General features: G+C 39.4%; 1 protein-coding gene across 4 annotated transcripts in view; it reads left to right on the forward strand.

Moving 5' to 3' along the window:
* Nucleotides 1-27,284, forward strand: part of myo10l1 (myosin X, like 1) — a 65,248-nt gene that overhangs the window by 12,178 nt on the left and 25,786 nt on the right. For all 4 annotated transcript variants that reach the window (XM_058091441.1, XM_058091442.1, XM_058091443.1 and 1 more), the window contains exons 2-9: nucleotides 8,898-8,996; nucleotides 20,137-20,295; nucleotides 21,634-21,821; nucleotides 21,906-22,040; nucleotides 23,009-23,133; nucleotides 25,021-25,034; nucleotides 25,107-25,191; nucleotides 25,268-25,374. In XM_058091441.1, the coding sequence (XP_057947424.1) occupies nucleotides 8,898-8,996; nucleotides 20,137-20,295; nucleotides 21,634-21,821; nucleotides 21,906-22,040; nucleotides 23,009-23,133; nucleotides 25,021-25,034; nucleotides 25,107-25,191; nucleotides 25,268-25,374 (912 nt within the window). The remainder of the gene's footprint in view (nucleotides 1-8,897; nucleotides 8,997-20,136; nucleotides 20,296-21,633; nucleotides 21,822-21,905; nucleotides 22,041-23,008; nucleotides 23,134-25,020; nucleotides 25,035-25,106; nucleotides 25,192-25,267; nucleotides 25,375-27,284) is intronic.

Raw genomic sequence — 27,284 nt, forward strand, 5'->3', positions numbered from 1 at the left:
TGGTACAGAATAACATCAATGACTATCAAGAGGTCAAAGCAACGTGCCTTGCGGAACTCCAGGGATATGTAAAGAATAACATTGAGAGTTCGGAGCATTGAACCCTGTGGTATTCCACGTAGTCTTAGGCAAAAAAATCAAACAGCAAGACTCTCATCATTTATACCTTTTTTACATAGAGATCACGTCACATTTCCGCATCAGAACCATAACAGAAGACCTAGCTTTGCCTTTTATACAGAATAAATGGCATGCCCTTTCACACAGCCACATGACATCCTGCGACCAGATAATTAGAGCATCTGTTGTGACGATTGCTTCCCATTTTTGGTCCAGTTAAAACAGATCCTCACCCATTTGGTCTCTGTGAACACAGTTGGAGACCCAACCAAAGATGTCTCTCTAGCTCTAGACACTCTAGACCAGGAGTCTCAAACTCAATTTACTTGCGGGCCACTGGAGCTCGGGTCTGGGTGAGACTGGGCCGCATCAGGTTTTCCAAAAAAAAAACAAAAAACAAAACATATTTATTAAAAACAAAAAAATTTAAAAAACTTTGCTTTGGTTCCAATTTTCTACAATAAAAGCTCTGATAAAACATTCCACTGTTCTCAAATATCTTACTTTTTATTTTTCTACACAAAAACAAATCAAGAATAAAGAAAATCAATCAATCAGTAATAAATAAATAAATGTAATAATAATAATAAAACGGCAAATAATAAAAACTTAAGAAACCACATATAGTTGGTGGGTAGACAAATGATTTTTTTCAGATTAAAATGAACAAAGCATTATTAGAGCCCTGTAGACATGACAAAACACGACTATAGTCACATTTATATTTTTTTATTTACAACATATTGCGCAACTGCAGGGTCTTGAGACACATGCTAACTCGCAAACTAGAGAGCTAGCGACCTAAACGGTAGCCTTCAAGTTATTTCCTTTAAACCTAAATAGCCAAAAACTTACCACTTCCACATGGATAGGGAGGATAACTATTAACAGTTATTTAACCTTTAACATGAACATTAATCAAACGTAATAATTTTTTCTGGGTACATGATACCATACAGCATCCATATCAAACTTGCGCGGGCCGCACTAACATTAAACTTTCATATCAAGTCAGGGGCCCCAAACTAGTGTCCTGCGGGCCACGTGTTTGAGACCCCTGCTCTAGACACAAAGTGACCGCCAAGTATCTTTAAAAAAAAACAAGTGCAAATGCACCCTCAAGATGTCAAATTACAAGGTCAATTATATCCCTATCCTCGGTGTGCGTGCTGTTTGTAAAGATCCTTGACAAGGCAAAAAATGGCCAGCTTTTCCAGGCATTGTGTAAAAGGCTTCACTCTTTTCCAGTCAGTCTGGTCATTGTCTGCCTGGGCAAATTCTGGCACATAAAGCGTGACCCCAAGACCTCAGTTCTCTCACTGGCAGATGCAGTAATTCTTTTTCATCCTGTTAAAAGTCACACTACTTAAAGCTCACATACTGGACTCTTAAGCCATCTTATCATGGATGCATTGAAAAATGTATGCATGGCCATCAGTAAATGGATCTTTGGTTCCACGTTGATCCCAGCCTGTGCCAGAAGAGAATACAGCGGAGGGCTATAAATGACCTAACAGCGTTACAAACCACACCCAGCACTCTCATTCGCACAGTCCTCTTGGTTTTTATGTCTTCCTCCCATCCCTGCCCCCTCTCTCCTTTCCTCTTCTGGGAATTCCTGGTCCAGACAGGCAGGGATGGCCATGCATGACAACAAACCTATCGCATCAGTGGGATAGAAACACACGTTGGATGCCTGAACGTGTCACCAAAGCCCATCGATCCATCTCTTCTACTGGCTTCCTTTGTGAAATATGAACCTGGAAGCAGTCAAACAAAACCCTCCATCTCAGTCCGTCACCTTTCTGAAATGCTCTATTTAACCTCATTGTTACACTATAGCCTCAAACATGACCCCTGACCGCTCATCTAAAACCTTTGGTCTGTGTTCAACAGCTGCTGAAAGAGAACTAAATGCTTGTTTAGTGTTCTGTGGCATTCAAACAAGCACTGAAACCAATCAGCGGGAATAATTTCACGAGTCCCTTTCATATTGCCCATAAAAGCCGGCGTTTTTGTGATGTGCTGTGTAGGTCTGGACCACAGATGGCTGAGGCGTTAGGCCTCAAAAACCAAGTACAACAAAGCCAACTAAGTAGGAAGCAGAAGCCCAAAATGATGGTCCTCGGAGACGCAATGACTATAAAATGTTGGAAAAATACAAGTACTCCAAATGAGTGCATCCTCTGAGCATGGAAGAAAGAACCTGGAACTCACAGCTGCAAACAATTGGTTTGAAGTAGCCAATTAGCAGCAGGAGCAACCCAGTTGTCCCGCCTCCAGCCAGAGTGAGGGCCTATGAAAACAGAGACAGCACAAAGAGGTGGAGCAGGCAGAATCTGGTTGATTTTTTTCCAAAATAGATGATCTGTGTGCGGCACGGCGGTCTAGTGATTAGTGCGTAGTGCATCTCTGTGTGGCGTTTGCATGTTCTCCCCGTGCATGCGTGGGGTTTCTCCGGGTACTCCGGTTTCCTCCCACATTCCAAAAACATGCTAGGTTAATTGGCCACTCCAAATTGTCCATAGGTATGAATGTGAGTGTGAATGGTTGTTTGTCTATATGTGCCCTGTGATTGGCTGGCCACCAGTCCAGGGTGTACCCCGCCTCTCGCCTGGAGACAGCTGGGATAGGCTCCAGCACCCCCCGCGACCCTCGTGAGGAAAAAGCGGTAGAAAATGAATGAATGAATAGATGATCTGTGTGCGGCACGGCGGTCTAGTGATTAGTGCGCAGACCTCACAGCTAGGAGACCAGGGTTCAATTCCACCCTCGGGCATCTCTGTGTGGCGTTTGCATGTTCTCCCTGTGCATGCGTGGGGTACTCCGGTTTCCTCCCACATTCCAAAAACATGCACTCCAAATTGTCCATAGGTATGAATGTGAGTGTGAATGGTTGTTTGTCTATATGTGCCCTGTGATTGGCTGGCCACCAGTCCAAGGTGTACCCCGCCTCTCGCCTGGAGACAGCTGGGATAGGCTCCAGCATCCCTGCGACCCTCATGAGGAAAAAGAAATGAAAATGAATGAATGAATGATCTGTGTGAATGGCACTGGAATGGGCAGATGAAAACAACCATTTTTCCTGCTTTGGCGATAACATCAACGCCATAACAGGGGCTGTGGGCACAGTGCCTGTGTGAAGTTTGAACTATTATATATGTTATCCAACATACATGACACCCGACCGACACTGGCGTTGACACATCTTGTTGCCATGGCATTGTGTGAAAGCCAGCTTTGCTGGATTCTGTATAAAATGCCTTAGCTCTGGAAGCTGGAGTATTCAACTCCATAGTCTCCACTTTGCTGCAAGGCTCCAGTTTCCTGCCACCCTCAGCTTTCTCTTGAATAAAATATGTCTCTTATCCATGAAATGAAATGAATAAGGGTATTTCAGCATGAGGTGTTCTCGTGTGAAGGTTTTCATCCTGCCTTTGTTGAGTCTATTTTGGGGAATCTCTGTGTGAAAGAAGCTGGGGATGATGAAGTGTGGTGGGGGATATGAATAGACAGCAACATAAGGTCATTGGATTATTGTCCATGTTTCATTGGCCAGAGTGATCTTTGTTGTAAGGAGCCTTGCCAACTCTCAAAGGTCTGGGATCATTTGTAATTATCAAAAGGACAAAGCTGACACGGTTGTATCAGAGCCATAACATAATGTTATGTAATCAACCCTCATTTTGAAGCTGTGCCCTGTAGGTTCCCTGCCCTCAGTCTCCTCTGGGATAAAGCCTGTCTTCTTATGGTGGAAAGTAAAAACAGGATACTCTTGACCCCTGTTTAGCTTCTGCATAAGCTTATGTTTCCGTTTTGATAGATAGACTTTCTTTATTGTCATTGCACAATAACACAGCAGTGAAATTTCCAATGAAATGTCGTTGCCTGGCTCCCGTGTAATAATAAATAATAAATAATAAATAATAAATAATAAATAATAAATAATAAATAATAAATAATAAATAATAAATAATAAATAATAAATAATAAATAATAAATAATAAATAATAAATAATAAATAATAAATAATAAATAATAAATAATAAATAAATGACATCAAATATAAACAATGTACAGCATAAACAGTAATTTGCACAAATAATAAATAATAAATAATAAATAATAAATAATAAATAATAAATAATAAATAATAAATAATAAATAATAAATAATAAATAATAAATAATAAATAATAAATAAATGACATCAAATATAAACAATGTACAGCGTAAACAGTAATTTGCACAAATAATAAATAATAAATAATAAATAATAAATAATAAATAATAAATAATAAATAATAAATAATAAATAATAAATAATAAATAATAAATAATAAATAATAAATAATAAATAAATGACATCAAATATAAACAATGTACAGCGTAAACAGTAATTTGCACAAATAATAAATAATAAATAATAAATAATAATGTGGAGAATAAATAAATGACATCAAATATAAACAATGTACAGCGTAAACAGTAATTTGCACAAATAATTTAAATAATTTAGAATAAATAATAATAATTTAAAGTTTTGGTTGTGTGTGTGGGCAGGTAGAGGGGCTTATTTGGCACTGAGCAGTCTGATGGCCAGGGGGAAGTAGCTGTCTCTAAATCTGGTTGTTCTACAGCGGATGCTGCAGAGCCTTCTCCCAGACGCCAGGTGAGAAAACAGTCCATGCTGGGGGTGTGTGGGGTCAGAGTAGATCCGACGTGCTCTTGATATGCGATGGCAAAAAATGGCCGGCTTTTCCAGGCATTGTGTAAAAGGCTTCACTTTTTTTCCAGTCTTGTCTTGCCTTTGCTGTTATGCTGTCACCCCGCTTGCAGGGGATCAGAGGTCGGAGACATTTGTGAAGGAGACATATGTCTATGTGGGAAGGTGTGTGACGAGCACATTTCCGCTGACCCCCCCCCCCCCCCCGAGTCACACACAAACACAGATTTCAAGCACTGTTGCTGGACAGAGTCAGAAAGTCCAGATGTTGCCGTCTTTATCTCTCATTAAACACATCTGTCAGGGCACTGGTGCAGGCCAAGCGGAATAATGCCTAGCATGTTGAAGGTTACTGTGTCCATTAACAAAACAAAAAAAGCTGTTATTATTTGCCAACAGGGAATGCACGTTTGACCCCTCCCAACAAACACTACTTGTTACTGCTTTATGCTTTCTGGAAGTTAACACTTCTATTCTTAAACTGCTGCACACAAAAGATTACAGCACTGTAACTTTAGTGTTTTTTGTCAAATTACCACCAAATTTAGTACACGTTTTTAAGTGGGCGACTAGCACATTTGTGCAATGTTTGGATTGAAAATGTTGAAAAACATGACCGCCATGAACCAAAATTCTTAGCAACTAATTCTGGCCTGGTACAGAATAACATCAATGACTATCAAGAGGTCAAAGCAACGTGCCTTGCGGAACTCCAGGGATATGGAAAAAAGTCAATACGTCACTGAACTTTTGTTTGATGATTATAAAACTCTTTTTTATCTCTCCTACCTTGCCTAGTTTGTTTCAGTTTTAAATGTTTTGAAGTGTTAAGTTTATTAAGAAATTTTTGCAGAGCTGCTGGAAATGGGATTTTCTCATGAATAGGATTAGGATTAATTTATTTGACAGCAGCCAATTACAACCTAGGAGAAAACTCACAATGAGCTTATCAACTCATCGGAAATCACAGGAGGTCATTACACATTATACTGTAACTGTTCGTCTCATAGTGTTATCTTACTCTTACTCTTTATTGCTCTCTGGTTCTACCATATCTTACTTATTGTGTGGAAATATGGGATAATAACTATAAAAGCAATCTTCACTCGCTAAATGTACTGCAAAAAAAGGTCAGTAAGGATAATTCATAATGCCGCCTACAGAGAACATACTAACTCCTTATTTCTAAAATCACAAATACTTCAACTTGCTGATATAGTTCATCTTCAAACAGCTAAAATAATGCATAAGGCTAAAAATAACCAATTACCTAAAATTGTCATCCAATACTTCTCTACAAGAGAGGAGAAATATGATCTCAGGGAAGAAGTACATTTGAAACACTTCTATGCTAGGACTACGTTATGCTAGCCATAGCATTTCAGTATGTGGAATCAAACTATGGAATGGATTGAGTAAGGACCTCAAACAATGCACAACGATGAGCCAATTCAAGAAACAATACAAGCAGTTGATGTTTGCTAAATACAAGGATGAAGAGTCTTGAACCAGTCATGATGTGCTATATATAATAATAATAATAATAATAATAAATTTTATTTGTATAGCGCTTTTCAAGATACTCAAAGACACTTTACAAAAGAATGAAGTTGAATAGAGCAAGTAAACAGAATAAAAGACACACCAAAATACAACATTCATTGGTTAGTACACAGTTAAAAAAGCGGGGCGGGGCACAGCAGTCAGATATAGAAGGTTAGACATTAAAAACAGATTTAAAGAGGTGGGTTTTGAGTTGTTTTTTGAAGGTGGGAAGGTCAGGGCAAGCACGGAGTGAATGGGGCAAAGAGTTCCAGAGGGTGGGGGCAGCGATGGAGAATTATATTGAATTATATTGACACTTACTATGGTACCCATTATGGCATTGTATGGTTATATCACCTCGTACTTCGGTACGAGGTGCATTATTAAAAAAAAAAACAAAAAAAAACTTAAACTGTATTAGGAAAGCAGGAAGTGAACAAATGTAACAGTTACTGATTGTAAAAGTACCAGATGGAGGGGTAGGATTTAATAAGCTTTGCTTCTTCCTACTCCTTTTGGACATGTGGAACTGTGAACTGATTATGGGATGCACTCAATTGTAATCTGATGCATGTTCAAATGAAATTAAACCATTACCATTACCATTACCATTACCATTACCATTACCATTACCATTACCATTACCATTACCATTACCATTACCATTACATAGAAGTCCAAAATCATCACATAGCACCTTAACACTCAAAGGTTAGCTAAGAAATATACAACAATATCCCAAATATACAATGTACAATAACATCCCATAAAGCATTTCTTCCCAGCAGCAGCAATGGCTGCCAGGCCACACGAGGGAGCTCATGAGCTCAGCTCCAGAGGGAGAACATTTCCGTTTACTCAATGACTCTCAAACAGCGATTAGTAGTCGTTCTGAAGCATCGGCGGTGTCAAGAGATTAGAACATGGTCATAAATTAGCTCCACCGCTGTATAAGCTGCACTAAGTTTTCTGACCAATAAATGTTGTGGCAATGTTTAATTCTCGTGTTGAACAATACCAAAGCGTCTGATAATTAGGTTTGGAAGTGTTTGGAATTTGGAAGTGAGCCCTGAAAGACATTTTGGGGGGATTCTGCATACTTTTTTGTGGCGTCATTGGAAGCCGGACTTCCCTATATAACTTCCTTGACTTCCCTCAAGAGGCAAGCATCAGGCTGAAGTGGTCGGAGTTTCTGATTCATGGCCAGCAAGGACTGTTTTGTTTTTTGAACACGGGCAGCGCTGGATTATCTGCCAAACTGTTTGTGAAGTCTGATGCCTCTCCAATGTTACTTGTATAGTAAGTAACAATTCTTCAGTATCCTACCGACCGTTTATTTTGTGTATGTAATCTGACAAATTGAGCTCGGCAGCTGTCTGGAAGTCCTCCCGAGCGCTTGGAGTGTCACCACAGGGGCATAACTGGAGTCGGGTCAGGGGTGGAGTACATTAAACAGCAACAGCAGGGCTCGACAATAACGATGTACCGATGGCCCGGGGCAAGTTAAAAGAAAAATTGGGGCAAGTAAATCCAATCAGTGATATTCCCGTGGGGCAAGTGCACTTTGGCATGCCGTACTGCCAAGAGTTTTTTTAAAAGCGGTTCTTGTTGGGTGTTGGTAAAACACGGACTGCGTAATTCCGATGGTAATTTGCAAACCAATCCTTGCAAATCTTGAAATGGACCAATCAGAATCGTTTATTTAGACCGCGGTCCGTAATCCACAGTCTGCGTTTTACCCACACCCGTTCTTGTTCGCGATCAACCAATCAGCGATCGTTTGACTACGAAAACATCCGTCATGGCGGCGCTGCCAACATGGTCTAATTCTGAAGTAAAACAGCAAAAAGTGATGAAGCAGTGCCTCCTAAACAAGTATTTTATTAGCGGCAGCAAATCAAATGATGGCACAGGTGAGTGAATCACATTGCTGTGACAATTTGAAGTGGTCACAATGAAACACCACCCATTAGATCCAATACCAAGTGCTGATTTTGCACAAGCTACAAAATCTAGCGCTTCCATTTCTCTGTGGATTTTTCCCAAATTATTGTTTGACCATTGAGCATTTTTTCGGGGATTAAAAACACTTTACTAGTACACAAATGTGTCTATTCAATAATGTTTCATTGTGGTGCACAACTTATAAATATCACTGCTTACTACGACTACCATGTGTAAGGTAGTATAGCATGCCATGTTAACATACATCTCCACAAATTTTCAGACATTCCTCCAAATACAATGCATCAGTACTATTATCTGATGAATTATCAGCATATATTGATATATGATATCATTATGGCAGTCTTTTCATTTTACATGGGGCAAGTTCGGGCAAGTAGTTCTCACCTTAAGGATTCCCTATGGGCAAGTCATTTTTGTTTTTAACGTAGAGCCCTGAACAGCATCTCTAGTATTGTATCATACTATTATCAAATATGTAATAAGATTGAATGTCCACTTAATAACACATTTAAACAACATTGTGTGTTTGTGCCATCCAGGGGGCCCGTGTTTGGGTCCGGGAGAAGGAACAACTGGTTCCAGCCACGGTTAACTCTTGTGGAGATGGAACCCTCGTTGTTACTACTGACTATGGCGAGGTGAGAACACACACACACACACACACACAATGTCTCCATAAATAAATAAATCAATAAAACATGCTAAAGAGACAGATGCTAAGCTTGAGGATTTTTAGCGTCATTCTGGCAATGTGTTTGTTTGGCATTTGGCTAAAGGCAGCTTCAGCATTCAGTATTTAGTTTAATTCTAAGGACCGCCATTAATCCCGAAAAGCAAGCGGGTCAGAGTGGAGAGGTCTGTGACTTTGGAACCATTTTGATGCTGAGCCCAGCGCTGCTTGGTGGACCACGGACAAGCGGCCATTTGGCGGTGACTAAGTGAATTACGGGTACTGGAGTTTTGTGCTGACATGTCTGAGTTCCAACCTTTAGATCAGACAAATTTGTCAGATAAATGTCTTCACCTTTCTCTTTGCAGCAGCACAGTACTAGTACTAGTACTAGTACTAGTACACTAGTACGCTGGCAGGAATCATCTTTTTTCAAGCCTGAATATATATGTATACATTATACTCATTTGATTATTTTTAAATCTGTGTCATGTATGATAGCATTTCACCATAACACAGAGGAAATACAAAGGAAAAAACTTTAATCTCACAATATTACTGTATTATATTCTCATAAGAAGTTTTTGCAAAGCAAACACATTCATGACGTGCAGCCCATATTTATTTTATTTTGTATTTTATTTTCATACTCTTACAAGTTTTTCACAAATGTATTCTAAGCCCGCATCTCTTTGTAAAAATGTGACATTTCATATAAATAAATACTTTTTTTTAATTTTCAGGTAATATAATATGTATTTCATAATGTTATACAATTTTTAATATTATTTATTTTTATGTAATTTCTTGTAAGATAACATATCTTAGATAACATATAAGATAATATATAGATAACATATTTAACCAAATTTTTTGGTTAGAATATGACTTTTCCATTTTTTTATGTATACAATTTAATTCTAAGCTCAATAATTCTAAGCTTCCAAGCTTTTTTTTTAACCAAAAATAAAATTAACGTTATAAATAAAAAAATATATGTATATATATATATATATATATATATATATATATATATATATATATAATTTTTTTCTTATTTATTTATTTTGTTTTTTACTTTATTTTCAAAATATTATGACATTATTATTTTCACAATAACATTTTTTTAATTTAAGATCACATCTCTTTATGTAAATTATTTTTAGATGTTTTAAATGAAAATATTTTTCACACTTCATGTGAAATCATGTGATTTGTGATTTTTATTTGATGCTTAATTTATTTTTACTATGACCTTTTCACAAATTTATATGATTTCATTTTATTTTATTTTTACAGAATTTCCTGTAAGATTGCAGTTTTAAAGATGTGTTTAATAATTTTAAGGTCACATCTCTTTTACGTTAAAAAATGTAGATATAAAAACTGTATATATATTTTATTTTCATAATATTATGACTTTTTCCACAAATGTATGTGATTTGTGTGATTTGTAGGATTTTTGTGTTCGTATAATTTCTATTAAAATACATTTTGTAATTTGAGAAATTAATTAAGAAAGTAATTTTTTTACACAAAAATATTCTCATATTATGCAACTTTAATCTGTTTAAAACATGACTTTTTCCTGAATGTATACAATTGAATTCAAAATATACATTATTAATTAAAATAATTTCTATATAAAGATAAGGATTTTGAATAAAAAAATATTTTATTTATTAACATTGTATTTATTATTTTATTTATATAATTATGAATTTTAACAAATGTATTTAATTATTCAATAACAATTCAACAACAATTCAATAAGAAAAATAACAAAAGGTATGCACCCTATTCTCATATTATTCTCATAACATTATTGAAAAAATACAACTTTAGTGGGACTGTTTCCCAACTGTTTTTTTGGTGTTGACAAACATCAGCATTAACAGCTGTGGCTGTGGGCAACCTTCTGATGTTGGTTTTATGAACACCACAAAATGGCAGTATTGGAAGTATCATGCCGCTTCACACCAGCTCTGTCCAGCTCTGCATGCGCTTTAAAATGTCGTGTCTGTTTCACTTGCGTAAATGATAATGCTGCACGTCACTGACGTGAATAGCAGCTCTATTGTATTCCTTTGACACACATAGACCTCTAGAGGGGTGTTAGATGACAACTTTATTGGATGTCGGTTAAAAAACAAAACAAATCCAAATTGCCTTTAGCCCTTCTAGGCCGACGTACAAACCCCAGCCTTTTAATAGCACACCCTTTGCCAAAATAATGTCATTGAATGTTATAAAATCTCATTAAGACCATGAGCGTGTGTGTGCTCATCTAATCTGTACAACCCGGCAAGGGATGTGCACTTTGGATTTGGACACACACACGCATACACACATACACACATACACACATACACACATGTGCTCCAGTTGGCAGCTAATCATAGACGGCAGCCAAGAGTCTGGATCGTCCCCTCAAAGTACATTCACATCTTCTTGTACGACAAATGTATGTTTACTGTAGCATCTTCACAGCATCCTTTTTAGATACTAAGCTGCCTCGGCATCCCTGCCTGGTCCCGAAATAGAGGTGCTCGGAAAGCATCAAACATCCTTGTTACTCTGGAGTATGAATGCGCTTAATTTGCGCCGCCCCCACTCCTCCACGTTCCCCTGCTTTTATACCAGCCCGGCTGGAAGCGCTGAATATTTGATGGAGAATCATCACCATGGACGACTTAACGTTGAAACCATGCCACACCGCTACACTGTCACACTTTAGAGTTGGAAGACTTTGCGAGATGTCTTCTAGAACATTCTAAATCAGGGGTGCTCACACTTTTTCAGCATGCGAGCTACTTTTAAAATGACCGAGTCAAAATGATCTACCCACTACAAAAATGCAAAACATCTATTTATTGTCAAATGTATTGAGGATTATTTGTACGTACAATGTATGTTGATGTACCTTACATAACCAAATGAGCCAATATTGCAAAACACACATAATTAACTATTAACATTTTTTGTAATTACCTGAGTTTACTTTGATGACTTGCACTGAATTGAACCAGCCAGGGATGCATAGTCCGGACAGTAGCTGCTGATAGCCAGCCTCAAGCACACTTCCAAATGTTTATCAGTCATGGATAATATCCGTATCATAATATCCGTATAATATTCCATATCCGTATGGAAGTGATATGTTTTTTGCCTTTTTACTTGGTCCAGCTCCTTCACTCATTTTAGTGACCATAAACTTTAGCGAGGGCTTCAAATCTGACGCAATTCGCCGACTAGCTTAGCACTTTGCATCGTTGTTTACGCATGAGCGGTGACCTAAAGGTCAAAATTCAGTTGTCATCTGACTGGTTGTCCTGTATGTCAATCAAGTAACGGGGATGGATGATAGGCTGACATCGTAAGTTCTGCTGCACTTAGAGACGTTGTTTGATTTGATTGGTCGCCCGAAGGGCAACATTCAGTTGTCATCTGAATGGCTGCCCTGTATATCAATCAAGTGACGGCATTGATGCTGGGATGATATTTTTTTAATGTCACGCCGCGATCGACCAGCGATCAACCAGTACCACCTCCGCGATTGACCGGTAGATCGCGATCGACTTAATGAGCACCCCTGTTCTAGAACATTCTAAATCAAGTCTATCACTCCCCTTATTTCTTTCTCGTACTATACAGTGACGCTCTGCTGCTATAATCTCTTCATATTTTTATCATGTACAGTAGATCCCTGCTATCACGCTAAGACAGTTGTCCTTAACTCATTCGCTACCAAAGACATATTGATACATCTTGGACGTTTTTACAGTAGAGAGCATGTTTGGGGCAGTTTTAAATGAGCATTTTATAAGAGCTCGGTCTGCATCTCTCCCAACCAGGAAGTGAAAAGGCATCTCGCCGCATTGCATGAAAAGGACATTTTAAGTGTTGCATTCATTCATTCATTTTCTACCGCTTTTCCTCACAAGGGTCGCAGGGGGGTGCTGGAGCCTACCCCAGCTATCTTAGCTGAACTGGTGGCCAGCCAATCACAGGGCACATATAGGCAAACAACCATTCACACTCACATTCATACCTATGGACAATTTGGAGTCACCAATTAACCTAGCGGGGCGGCACGGTGGTCTAGGGGTTAGCGTGCAGACCTCACAGCTAGGAGACCAGGGTTCAATCCCACCCTCGGGCATCTCTGTGTGGAGTTTGCATGTTCTCCCCGTGCATGCGTGGGTTTTCTCCGGGTACTCCGGTTTCCTCCCACATTCCAAAAACATGCTAGGTTAATTGGCCACTCCAAATTGTCCATAGGTATGAATGTGAGTGTGAATGGTTGTTTGTCTATATGTGCCCTGTGATTGGCTGGCCACCAGTCCAGGGTGTACCCCGCCTCTCGCCCGAAGACAGCTGGGATCGGGATCCAGCACCCCTGAGACCCTCGTGAGGAAAAGCGGTAGAAAATGAATGAATGAATATGCTAAGAAGTTCTATACGTATATTTCAAGAAAACTTCATCTGAACTGATATAGGTTAAAAAGCCTATTATCAGTATCAATGATCAACTTCAGTATCAACTTTGTTACTTTTTCCCATGTATGCTGTTGTTTTTATTGACATTTTAGTAAATTTTCATCTGGTAATTATGACTTTTTACCCTACATTTTTGTACACCTCTGATCAAAAAACTGCACTTTTTTGGGAATTTTGCCCATCATTCACAATCCTTATGTGAAACATGAACATATATTTCTTTCCCTTTTCTGTGCATTATAACATGAGAAAACAAGTCAATATACGTAAGCTTCATATGATTTTGTACTATACTAGTACTATACAGCTTCAAAATGCAAAAAGAAGACAAAAATCATTTTGAGTCAGCATTAAAGTGAAATAGGTTGTTTTAGGTTGCTGCTCAAAAGTTGAAGAGCACAGTCTTTAAAAGACAAATTCTTGGCTTTGTGACGTGAATTCATCTCTTGATGGCAAAGACAAAAAGGTTTTCTGCCTTTGAACGCGGTGGGATTGCTAGGGTAGGCTCCAGTTCATCAGTCGAAGTCATATATGAAACGGGTGAATATATGGATAGCTGGTGCGGGTGTGCCAAATGTTTTGTACACCCCCTGTAGTTCCTGTCTACTTGGGCTCAAAAAAAAGTGTGTCCCTCTTCTTTTGAACAACTTCCTCATAATTGTAGTTCTATATTTAGGTCATCATAGAGGTTTCTCATGAGGGGGGTTCTCAATGTGGTTGCCATGGATACCACCACAGACTTCGCTTTCATCAAACACTGGGGGCTACACTGAAAAGACAAAAAGATATATATATGCAATAAATAAGCTAATAATAATGATAATAATAATAACAATAATAAAATAATAATAATAATAATAATAATAATAATAATAATAATAATAATAATAATAATAATAATAATAATAATAATAATAATAATAATAATAATAATAATAATAATAATAATAATAATAATAATAACAATAATAATAACAATAATAATAACAACTTAGTTTTAGTAAAAAAACTTTTCTGTAAAAATATGAAATTAATCTTAGAAAAAAATTATTTAAAAAAACTTATTGTCATATTACTATGACTTCATTTTTCTCCTGATGACAATAATTTTTCTCAAATATAAGTTCATTCCCAAAATATTTTACCTTTTTTAAACTAAAGCATGAGTTTTAAAAATACCTTTAATATCATACTATGACATAATTATTTTTTAAAGCTGACAATATTTTTTTCTCCAGTAATAATAATAATAACGTGACTTTTTTTGTAAAAATATTAATCCTGGAAAAAGCTTTTTGTATTTTAAATTAAGTTTTAAAAAGACTCATTGTCATAATACTATGACTTCAGAAATTTTTTGCCTAGAAAATAATGCAACAAAAAATTTGTTAACTGTTTTGAAAACACCTTTATTGCCATAATATCATCAGTTCATTTTTAACATTTGTGACATTTTGGTTAAACTTAATTGTCCTAAAAATGTACTCAAAATAATTCAATTCAAAATATTTTTTTCTTTTAAACAAAGTTGAACAAAAATCTTTATTGTCATAATATCATGACATTTTCCTTAACAGTAACATTATTATTTCCCAAAAAAGAACCTAATTATTTAAAAATTATTGTAAAAATTTGGACTTTTTCCCATAAAAATAAGGTAAACAATTAGAAAAACAATTCTACAAAAATTCTACAAGAAAAACAACTTAATGTTTGTAAGACTAGATATTTTTTCTTGCAGATATAGATGTTTTTCTAAAAAAAAAATCCATGTTATTCTCATATTACAACTTTTTTCCCTTAAAAAGCGATGTGTCTGCAACCAAAAACAATGTACGTATCATCGTAAAATAAATAAAATGTTTCGACTTTTTTTTTTTACTATATTCCCATAAGGGTTTTTTCTTATGAGGCTCTTTTCTCAAGAATATGCAACAGTATTTTTCTTAAGAACATACTACTGTAACAACTTGTTGTTGTGTCCCTAATACACCTTTGTACTTTTCATACAGCAGTCTAGTGACACGAGAAATAGATCCAAGCAACAACGGCAGACAAACACCTGTGTGTTTGACTTTATTTCAGTCACACACACACACACACACACACACACACACACACACACACACAATGACTATGTTAGCGATGAGATGTTACATGACCTGGATTTCTGTAGCTAGCGTGAAAGCTGCAGTGAGAGCTCACTGGAGCAGGGAGCATGCTGCGGGGAGGACTTGCACACACACACACATACACACACACACACACACGTGCAAACACACAATATCAAGTCCATAAATGTGACTGTCTAAAAAAAAAAGGTACCCAAATGTGTGTTTTTCTGTTGTGTTAAGTTTAGTGACCCACATTGGTCCCCTTCATCATTTCAATGTCCATGGAAGACACGTGTGCATGCGCTTACTCACTCTTTGAATTTGACACAAAAACACACATTTACAAAAACACACCCGCACACATTTTGCCTTCATGCTAAAAAAAGACAGCACCCCCCTCCCCGTGGCCACCCAACACACACGCACACCCACACTTTCCCCTTGAAGCGAGAATGTGTGCACAATGGCATGTGAAAGATTTTATTATCCACCTCACTGCTGAAGACACACAATTCATTTAATAGGGACCGACCAGTTTTATTGTTTTTTTGCTTTTTCTTTGGCTTTTGTTTTTGTTTTTTTTTCCCCGTGTGTCATGCCACGATAACCAAGTGCGACGATAACCATAGCATACCCTAAATGGCATGTAAAGGGACATAAGAGAGTCAAGCGATTCATACATACTCTGAGCCTTCTTGAGCCTCATCCACCATTTTCTTTTCACAAGGTTGATGCTGGGCACCCTTTTCACAAAGTTAGGCTCCCTTGTTCATCGGTGCTAATATCAGTATCTAAGCTAACTATGACTAAATGTTGTTCTAGTGAGCATCATGTTTGCTTTGGTTTCTTTGTTGATTCCTGTGTGTAGTGTGTCTTTGGCTCATCATGAAAGTGTGTACGTTACTTTATTCTTTCATTCGTTTTCTACCGCTTTTCCTCACGAGGGTCGCAGGGGTGCTGGAGCCTATCCCAGCTGTCTTTGGGCGAGAGGCGGGGTACACCCTGGACTGGTGGCCAGCCAATCACAGGGCACATATAGACAAACAACCATTCACACTCACATTCATACCTATGGACAATTTGGAGTGGCCAATTAACCTAGCATGTTTTTGGAATGTGGGAGGAAACCGGAGTACCCGGAGAAAACCCACGCATGCACGGGGAGAACATGCAAACTCCACACAGAGATGGCCGAGGGTGGAATTGAACCCTGGTCTCCTAGCTGTGAGGTCTGCGCGCTAACCACTAGAACACCGTGCCGCCCGCTCTCCAAACATTCAAACAAATAACATCTCTACCAATGTGAGAGGCTCAAGCAATAAATAATTTCAGTACTTCAACATTACACAAATACGCATGTTGGAGACCATTACACGAGTATAGTGTCCATAATAAGCTCACCTGACTGGATGTTTTGTCAGTGCTACCATTTTCTGGCGATTACATGATCTGGTCTCCTAGCTGTGTGGCCTATTTGTGGTACAATGAAAAGTATCACATCATATTCCAGTACTTATTTTTACACTTGCATAACTGTCAAGAATGTTACAATGCTTGTGTTTTTGTGTAACAGTGACTAACTTATTATAGAATATTAAAAAGAGTGTCAGGTAGAGTGTTACCATCTTTCTTAAACTTGTGTCACAGTGAAAAATGTTTTTTTAAAAATGCAGCACAAGTCATGCTGCAGTACTTATTTTTACAATTGACGGTTGAATGCTGGAGTGCATGTTTTGTTGTTGTTTCTTTTATGTGGTTAGCTTCTGTTTACACTTTGAAGACTGTTAAGAATGTTAAAAACTGTGTCAGTGTTTTTTTGTTTGTTTGTTTTAGAGTACCTAGCATCTTTTTACACTTGTGTCAATCAAAAAAATTTGACACTTGTATGACCGTTAAGAATTTTACTTTACACTGCATGTAAAGTAGAGTTGCTTAGGTTCTTTTTACACTTGTATGACAGTTGAAAAATGTTAAAAAGGCGCGCTGAAGCGCCGAGGTTGGGTCTCGACCGTCTCGACCGACTCCAGTTCTTCACGGCGCTTCACTGGTGATCACGTCGGGGTCACCGGTGAAGCGCCGAAGAACTGGAGTCGGAGTGTCAAATTTTGGAGAAAACTTTATTTTTCTTGCAAACATTAACCTGCAGGGCGGCACGGTGGTCTAGGGGTTAGCGCGCAGACCTCACAGCTAGGAGACCAGGGTTCAATTCCACCCTCGGCCATCTCTGTGTGGAGTTTGCATGTTCTCCCCGTGCATGCGTGGGTTTTCTCCGGGTACTCCGGTTTCCTCCCACATTCCAAAAACATGCTAGGTTAATTGGCCACTCCAAATTGTCCATAGGTATGAATGTGAGTGTGAATGGTTGTTTGTCTATATGTGCCCTGTGATTGGCTGGCCACCAGTCCAGGGTGTACCCTGCCTCTCGCCCGAAGACAGCTGGGATAGGCTCCAGCACCCCCGCGACCCTGGTGAGGAAAAGCAGTAGAAAATGAATGAATGAACATTAACCTGCACTCTTTGCTACGTGAGACATGAAAGCCCTGTCTCTCAACCACAACAGGAAGCGGAAAAACCCCCGTCCCTTGCCCCTGTCCCCTATCGATCGTTCCGGGGTGAATTATGTCCCGGTAACCTACCACTACAGTGCGTTGTTTTGTTTTTGAGTTTTTTTACACTATGAAAAATATGAAAAATATGACCAAAAAAAAGCAACACAAGTTGTGTCGCAGTACTTCTTTTTACATTGGCATGACTGTTCAGAATATTGAAATCAATGTAAGGTAGAGTGAGTGGTTAGCTTCTTTTTACACTTTACACTGCATATAATAATCACAGCATGTTGCTATGGATCAGTATGTATCAGTAGTCAGTAGAACTGCAGGTAAAACATGCCGATTATTACTGTACGTGATTGTGTATGCTGAGCTGCTGGAGAGAATATATGTAGGTCACTGTACCGAGGGCTCTCCTCTCGCACTCTCTTTTCTCATTCTGCATATATCGCTCTCTGGTCTAACGCGCCAAGTCACGTGACTTCTTGCCTGGCCTCCTGAATCATGTAAAGCAGATTCAAACATCAGAGAGCTTTTGAAGGAAAAGAGCTGCATTAAAAAATAAAAGAGGCCTCCTTTTGCATCACAGACTTTGTCACGTCGTCGATGTGTACATGAAAACATCCGTACAAAGGTCAGAATTTGAGGCACCCTTGACTGGTCACCAGGGCTCATATAGACAAACAACCATTCACACTCACATTCATACCTATGGACAATTTGGAGTGGCTAATTAACCTAGCATGTTTTTGGAATGTGGGAGGAAACCGGAGTACCCGGAGAAAACCCACGCATGCACGGGGAGAACATGCAAACTCCACACTGAGATGTCTAAGTGGAGAATCGAACCCAGGCCTTCCCGATCTCCAGACCGTGTGGCCTACATTTCAACCATTCATCCACCGTGCGTCCTTGTATTTTATTGCATTTTATAAATAAAAACAAAATACAGTAAATAATATAATCAGAGTTTATTACAGTGTACTACAGTTAATACTAGTCAACAAGAAACATTTATTATATGAATTTATGGTAATGGTTTTATTTCATTTGAACATGCATCAGATTACAATTGAGTGCATCCCATAATCAGTTCACAGTTCCACATGTCCAAAAGGAGTAGGAAGAAGCAAAGCTTATTAAATCCTACCCCTCCATCTGGTACTTTTACAATCACTAACTGTTACATTTGTTCACTTCCTGCTTTCCATATTACAGTTTATTCATTCATTCATTTTTTACCGTTTTTCCTCACGAGGGTCGCGGGGGTGCTGGAGCCTATCCCAGCTGTCTTGGGGCGAGAGGCGGGGTACACCCTGGACTGGTGGCCAGCCAATCACAGGGCACATATAGACAAACAACCATTCACACTCACATTCATACCTATGGACAATTTGGAGTGGCCAATTAACCTAGCATGTTTTTGGAATGTGGGAGGAAACCGGAGTACCCGGAGAAAACCCACGCATGCACGGGGAGAACATGCAAACTCCACACAGAGATGGCCGAGGGATGGAATTGAACCCTGGTCTCCTAGCTGTGAGGTCTGCGCGCTAACCACTCGCCCGCCGTGCCGCCCACAAGAAACATTTATTATATATATTTATTATTAGCACTGGGTTATGTTATTTATTTTCTGTAAAATATTTAAGATGGGAGAGTGCCAAGAGCTTGCCCTGACAATGGGCACACACACACACACACACACACACACACACACACACACTTATGCACACACACTGAGCTGACATATCAACAATCCGTGCTTTTAAAGGCCGTTTCTATTTGCGGACAAGTTGAATAAGCGACCTTTAAAATGAAAACGGTGTCAGGCAGTGATAATAAGCATTTTGTGATGTGGACCCATCACAAACTAACGTATCAACTTCCAGTACATTGTGCAGCTCTGTACCTAATGTATTGGCTCTTTGCGTACTTGCAGGTGCTGTACCTGCAGCAGGCTGAGGTCACCAGGGAGCGTGTGTATGCCATGCACCAGTCCAGCATTGACGGCGTGGAGGACATGTCGTCGCTGGCCGAGCTGCACGAGGCGGCCATCATGCACAACCTGTACCAGCGCTACCAGAAAGATCACATTTACGTAAGAACGACCTCTTCCGATACCCCCTGCCCCAATAGGAATTCATGTGGAATACATTGGAACCTTGGTTAGCATCCAGATGGCCCGACTATAACCGAAATAGATGCTAACCAAATCATTTTTTCCAATAAGAAATCACGTTAAACAAATTAATCAGTTCCACAAAGCCAAAATTGTTAACACAAACCAGTTTTACAATGAATACATTTTACATGTAGTTAACATATTCCGGCTGCCATTTTGTTTAACGAGCTAGCTACCAAAGGGCATAGCGTGATGAAATATGTGACGAACACAGCAGGCCATATTACATAATAACACTACTAAGACATGTGCTGTATTGTCCGTTAACTGGAAAATGTACATAAACCGAGGCAAAGCGTTGGCGTAAAACATGCTAACTGGGGCAAATGCTAACAGTATAATCATAGAATCATTCATAGAATCTTGATTAACTGTACAGAAACATTTTAACATGACAAGTTATGACTTTCTAAATATGTTTTTTAAACATTATTAGAGTCCTGTAGACATGAAATAACACCCCTATAGTCACCTTTACACTCCTATTATTCGATGTTTCCACCACATTACGCAACATTTATGCTGCAGGGACTCAAGACGGCCTCTAGCTAGTGAGCTAACGACTTAGAGCTTACAAATGTATTTCTTCTAAACACGAGAGGCCAAAAAATGACCTCTTCAATACGTAATGGGAAGAGAACTTTGTTTAGCTTTATGTTTTATGACTCTGTGACATCATGCAGTGTTAAGATAATGTCACGTAAGTTAATTTGTCAGTGTTTTGTGTCATTACATATCACTTTTATTTCAATATGTTTTGAATAATAATACAATATCATTAATAATAACAGCCATCATTAATTTTAATTAATTTATGAAAAATGGCAATATTGAAAGGGATGACTGTTATGCAAAGGAATGAATGAATCAGCATTGAATCCACAGCATTGAGTCCACTTACAGCACACCTTCCTGTGTTTATGCTTTAAGGAATAGGTGTTGCAAAAAAAAGCCAAAGAAAAAGCACAACACATAAGCTAAAGTTAATGATTGGGTGCAAGCCAGTTCTTGGACTGTAGTTGTCTCTAATGATGCTCCCAGTCAATTAAGGCTAATGCATTCTATCAATGTGGATGCTGTAACCATGGCAACTAAGTCACATCACATGGCAGTCATTAGCTAAGTGGTGTAGCATGATGATATTCCGGGATAATTGAGTTGTTTGTGTTCTCCTGGTACAAATGATTAACATTTCGATGCATTTTACTCAAAGTTATAATAAATCAAATCAAGTCCTCTTATTGTTTTTTGTAGACAAATATCGGTAGCATCCTGGCTGCCGTCAACCCCTACAAACAGATCTCAGGTCTGTATGACCCGGAAAGGGTGGAATTGTACTCCAAGCACCAGCTGGGGGAGCTCCCACCTCACATCTTTGCCATCGCCAACGAATGCTACCGCTGCATCTGGAAACGCCATGACAGCCAGTGTGTCCTCATCAGGTTGGATCCAGTTAGCGTAGCAGCATGGGATTGGAGATTGGAAAGCTCAATATTAATGTGTGTGTGTGTGTGTGTGTGTTTCAGTGGTGAGTCTGGAGCCGGGAAGACAGAAAGCACCAAACTGTTGCTCCAGTTCCTGTCGGTGATGAGCCAAAACTCTGCCGGGACGCCGCCATCAGAGAGAACCACACGAGTAGAGCAGGCCATTGTGCAGAGCAGGTGCAAAAATAACACAAAATGCTATTACAGGGGTGCTCACACTTTTTCAGCATGCGAGCTACTTTTAAAATGACCGAGTCAAAATGATCTACCCACTACAAAAATGCAAAACATCTATTTATTGTCAAATGTATTGAGGATTATTTGTACGTACAATGTATGTTGATGTACCTTACATAACCAAATGAGCCAATATTGCAAAACACACATAATTAACTATTAACATTTTTTGTAATTACCTGAGTTTACTTTGATGACTTGCACTGAATTGAACCAGCCAGGGATGCATAGTCCGGACAGTAGCTGCTGATAGCCAGCCTCAAGCACACTTCCAAATGTTTATCAGTCATGGATAATATCCGTATCATAATATCCGTATAATATTCCATATCCGTATGGAAGTGATATGTTTTTTGCCTTTTTACTTGGTCCAGTTTTTGCCTTTTTACTTGGTCCAGCTCCTTCACTCATTTTAGTGACCATAAACTTTAGCGAGGGCTTCAAATCTGACGCAATTCGCCGACTAGCTTAGCACTTTGCATCGTTGTTTACGCATGAGCGGTGACCTAAAGGTCAAAATTCAGTTGTCATCTGACTGGTTGTCCTGTATGTCAATCAAGTAACGGGGATGGATGAGAGGCTGACATCGTAAGTTCTGCTGCACTTAGAGACGTTGTTTGATTTGATTGGTCGCCCGAAGGGCAACATTCAGTTGTCATCTGAATGGCTGCCCTGTATATCAATCAAGTGACGGCATTGATGCTAGGATGATATTTTTTTAATGTCACGCCGCGATCGACCAGCGATCGACCAGTACCACCTCCGCGATCGACCGGTAGAACGCGATCGACTTAATGAGCACCCCTGTTCTATTATTTTTAAATCTCTAAGAGTCGGAGCACAATTGTTTCTGAAAGATTGTCCTGTGTCAAAGACAAACACACAACCACAAACCTGTGTCTTTGCAGTCCTATCATGGAAGCCTTCGGGAATGCCAAGACTGTTTACAACAACAACTCGAGTCGCTTTGGGAAATTCATCCAGCTTCACTTCTCTGAGAGCGGCAACATCCAAGGAGGCTGCGTCATCGATTGTATCCTCGCTCAAAATAGAAATAAATACACTCCAATTCCGGGTGGCACGGTGGTCGAGTGGTTAGCGTGCAGACCTCACAGCTAGGAGAACAGGGTTCAATTCCACCCTTGGCTATCTCTGTGTGGAGTTTGCATGTTCTCCCCGTGGGTTTTCTCCGGGTACTCCGGTTTCCTCCCACATTCCAAAAACATGCTAGGTTAATTGCCGACTCCAAATTGTCCATAGGTATGAATGTGAGTGTGAATGGCCGTCCTCTGCCTGTTGGTAGATGGACGCCTCCGTCTTTCCCGCTGACATCCACTATGAGTGAAAAAGACACGCATGTTACGGCTATGCATTCATTCATGCACACAAGCCTTATTCTCAAAAATCCTGCAAAATCGCAAATGTATCCATCTGTGCCTTTTAAAAACAACCCAGTATGTTCTTGTTGTGGAATTGTGTGTGTATACTTCCCAGCATGCCTTGTGGGTTAAATAAAAAAAGCATAAAATAATATAATTTTGCACACCCAAGCTCGATTCCACCCTCGAGCATCTCTGTGTGGAGTTTGCATGTTCTCCCCGTGCATGCGTGGGTTTTCTCCGGGTACTCCGGTTTCCTCCCACATTCCAAAAACATGCTAGGTTAATTGGCCACTCCAAATTGTCCATAGGTATGAATGTGAGTGTGAATGGTTGTTTGTCTATATGTGCCCTGTGATTGGCTGGCCACCAGTCCAGGGTGTACCCCGCCTCTCGCCCCAAAAAGACAGCTGGGATAGGCTCCAGCACCCCCGCGACCCTCGTGAGGAAAAAGCGGTAGAAAATGAATGAATGAATACTCCAATTCCAAAAACATGCTAGGTACATTAATGACTCCAAATTGTCCATAGGTATGAATGTGAGTGTGAATGGTTGTTTGTCTATATGTGCCCTGTGATTGGCTGGCCACCAGTCCAGGGTGTACCCCGCCTCTCGCCCCAAGACAGCTGGGATAGGCTCCAGCACCCCCGCGACCCTCGTGAGGATAAGCGGTAGAAAATGAATGAATGACCGAATGTGGGTCAGTGCTTCTGGTAATGGTTAGGCCCGCAGACGAGGCTTTGCTGGCCCTGACGGCACACCACCGATCTAACCTGCCAGGTGGTGACGTTTGAGCCTAATGTAGTATTTGATGTAGTACCCCGCAAGATGGCAGTCGCTGCATTTGAGGCATTGTGAGTGGTCAGCATCTACCTCTGCATGCGCTTTAAAATGTTATACTTGCCATACTGGTGTACTGGTGAATTCATCAGTGCTATTAATGCTGACTGGGCAGTTTGCTCTATAACATTATTACAACATTGTCACTGTTGCCGCTGTGTAGTGTGATATACAGTACTTGTTGAAAATGACCATGGAGCCAAAGAGAGCTGTGGTTTCCTTTCCACTTTCTCATGCACTTTAAATCATTATTCAGTTTAAAAAGTGATCTAGTTTACAATGAATGAATGACTACATCCTGGCTATAATAAGAGCAATTTCGGGCTTCAACTTGAACCAGAGGGGCGGCACGGCGGCCGAGTGGTTAGTGCGCAGACCTCACAGCTTGGAGACCAGGGTTCAATTCCACCCTTACCATCTCCGTGTGGAGTTTGCATGTTCTCCCCGTCCAAAAACATGCTAGGTTAATTGGCCACTCCGAATTGTCCATAGGTATGAATGTGAGTGTGAATGGTTGTTTGTCTATATGTGCCCTGTGATTGGCTGGCCACCAGTCCAGGGTGTACCCCGCCTCTCTCCCAAAAAACAGCTGGGATAGGCTCCAGCACCCCCGCCACCCTTGTGAGGAAAAAGCGGTAGAAAATGAATGAATGAACTTGAACCAGATTGTTGTTGGCTTTCCTTGACTCTCTTTGTGTCAGATTTACTAGAAAAGGTGAGCAAAGTTTTCTCCGATACTTGACTTTTGTTCATCAGAACCTTCAATGACCGTGTTCATTCTCTGCAGAATCGAGTGGTGCGACAGAACCCCGGAGAACGCAACTACCACATCTTCTACGCGCTCTTGGCGGGAGCTAACAAAGAGCATAAAAGTACGCGTGGTTGAATGAGTCACATCTGACATTTTGGTGCAGTGCTCTGATGGGGGTTCATGTCTGGATGTGTCAGGTCTCTACTTCCTGGAGGATCCGGCCGAGTCTTTCCATTACCTCAGCCAGTCAGGTTGTCTCAAGGACAAGAGTCTGAACGACAAAGAGCTGTTTAACAGCGTTATGGTAAGTGGGACACTCTTATTAATCATTTTGATTATCCTACCATCAAATATGCTGTTTATGGGATTTACCCACACGTGGTGTAGTGGTGAGCATTCAGGACTTCTGAGTTAGTAAGCATCTTTGGTATTCATCAGGAAGGGCATCCGGAATATAAAGTGTTCAAGCCAAAATCAGTATCCGCTGTGGAGACTCCGAAATCAGGAAAAGGACGAAAGGAACAAACAAAATGGGATTTACCGACAGTATGGCGCTGCACCATACAGACGGTGTTTAGTCGAATCGCAGAAAATTTGATGCACACGTTTAGGGGACTGACAAGCGTGTGTGTTTAAAATTTGAGCAAGTTCATATATTACGTGCGGAGGTCCCCAGGGGTCAATACTGGGGCCAAAACTGTTCAACTTGTACATCAATGATATCTCCAAAGTTACGAAAGACTGGTATTATTTGCGGATGATACCACTGCTTTTTGTTCTGGAGGGAGTACAGACGAAATCATTAGAAAGGTCAGAGAAGAAATGGTCCCACTAAAAAGATGGTTTGATGATAATAGATTGTCCTGGAACCTAAGTAAAACTAAAATCATGCTGTTTGGTAACAGCAGAAAGGACACGCACCAGCAAATACAAATAGACGGTGTGGACATTGAAAGGGTGAACGAAAATAAATTCTGGGGATCACAATAGATGAAAATATGAGCTGGAAACCTCATATTTCAAATATACAACATAAGGTGGCCAGAAATATTTCAGTATTGAACAAAGCAAAATTTGTTCTCAATCAGAAATCACTCCACACTCTTTATTGCTCTCTGGTTCTACCATATCTTACTTATTGTGTGGAAATATGGGCTAATAACTATAAAAGCAATCTTCACTCGCTAAATGTACTGCAAAAAAAGGTCAGTAAGGATAATTCATAATGCCGCCTACAGAGAACATACTAACTCCTTATTTCTAAAATCACAAATACTTCAACTTGTTGATATAGTCCATCTTGAAACAGCTAAAATAATGCATAAGGCTAAAAAAAACAATTAGCTAAAAATGTCATCCAATACTTCTCTACAAGAGAGGAGAAATATGATCTCAGGGAAGAACTACATTTGAAACACTTCTATGCTAGGAGTATGTGGAATCATTATTAAATAGCATTTAAAAAAAACCCTTAAACTGTATTATGGAAAGCAGGAAGTGAACAAATGTAACAGTTACTGATTGTAAAAGTACCAGATGGAGGGGTAGGATTTAATAAGCTTTGCTTCTTCCTACTCCTTTTGGACATGTGGAACTGTGAACTGATTATGGGATGCACTCAATTGTAATCTGATGCATGTTCAAATGAAATAAAACCATTACCATTACCATTACATTGTTTGAAAAACATGGCTGCCATCAAGCAAAACGTCTTTGCAACCTAGCAACAGATTATCGTTAAGTCACTGAGCATTTGTCTAATGGTGATAGGATATTTATTCTTACTTGTTTGTTAGCATTTTCAGCACAACCCACCGGGGGCTTCACAAATATCATATAGGACATCTTGGACAAAAAAATACCCAATGGATATTGTTATTTTTTTCACATAACTAACCACATATGGTCCCTTGCCTGATAAAAAACAGAATTAATAAAAAAATAGTGCACTACAATGAAAATGATTAAAAACGGGTGTTGCTGTGATTGTAAAGGCTTTTTGTGTTGACTCTCATGAGATTGTTTGAGATTAAGGGTAGATAAGGGGTATCCAAAGTGCGGCTTGAGGGCCATTTTCAGCCCATAGCTGTCTTTTCATTGGCTCCCAACTTATTTTTAAAATTAAATGTATCCAGAAAACTAAAAAAACACAGCAACAGCAAAAGTGGAATGCAAAAACCTTCAGTGATTTAACAAGGATAATGTAAAAATATT

Source organism: Doryrhamphus excisus, chromosome 13 (genome assembly GCF_030265055.1).
Source record: "Doryrhamphus excisus isolate RoL2022-K1 chromosome 13, RoL_Dexc_1.0, whole genome shotgun sequence".
Lineage (NCBI taxonomy): Eukaryota > Metazoa > Chordata > Actinopteri > Syngnathiformes > Syngnathidae > Doryrhamphus > Doryrhamphus excisus.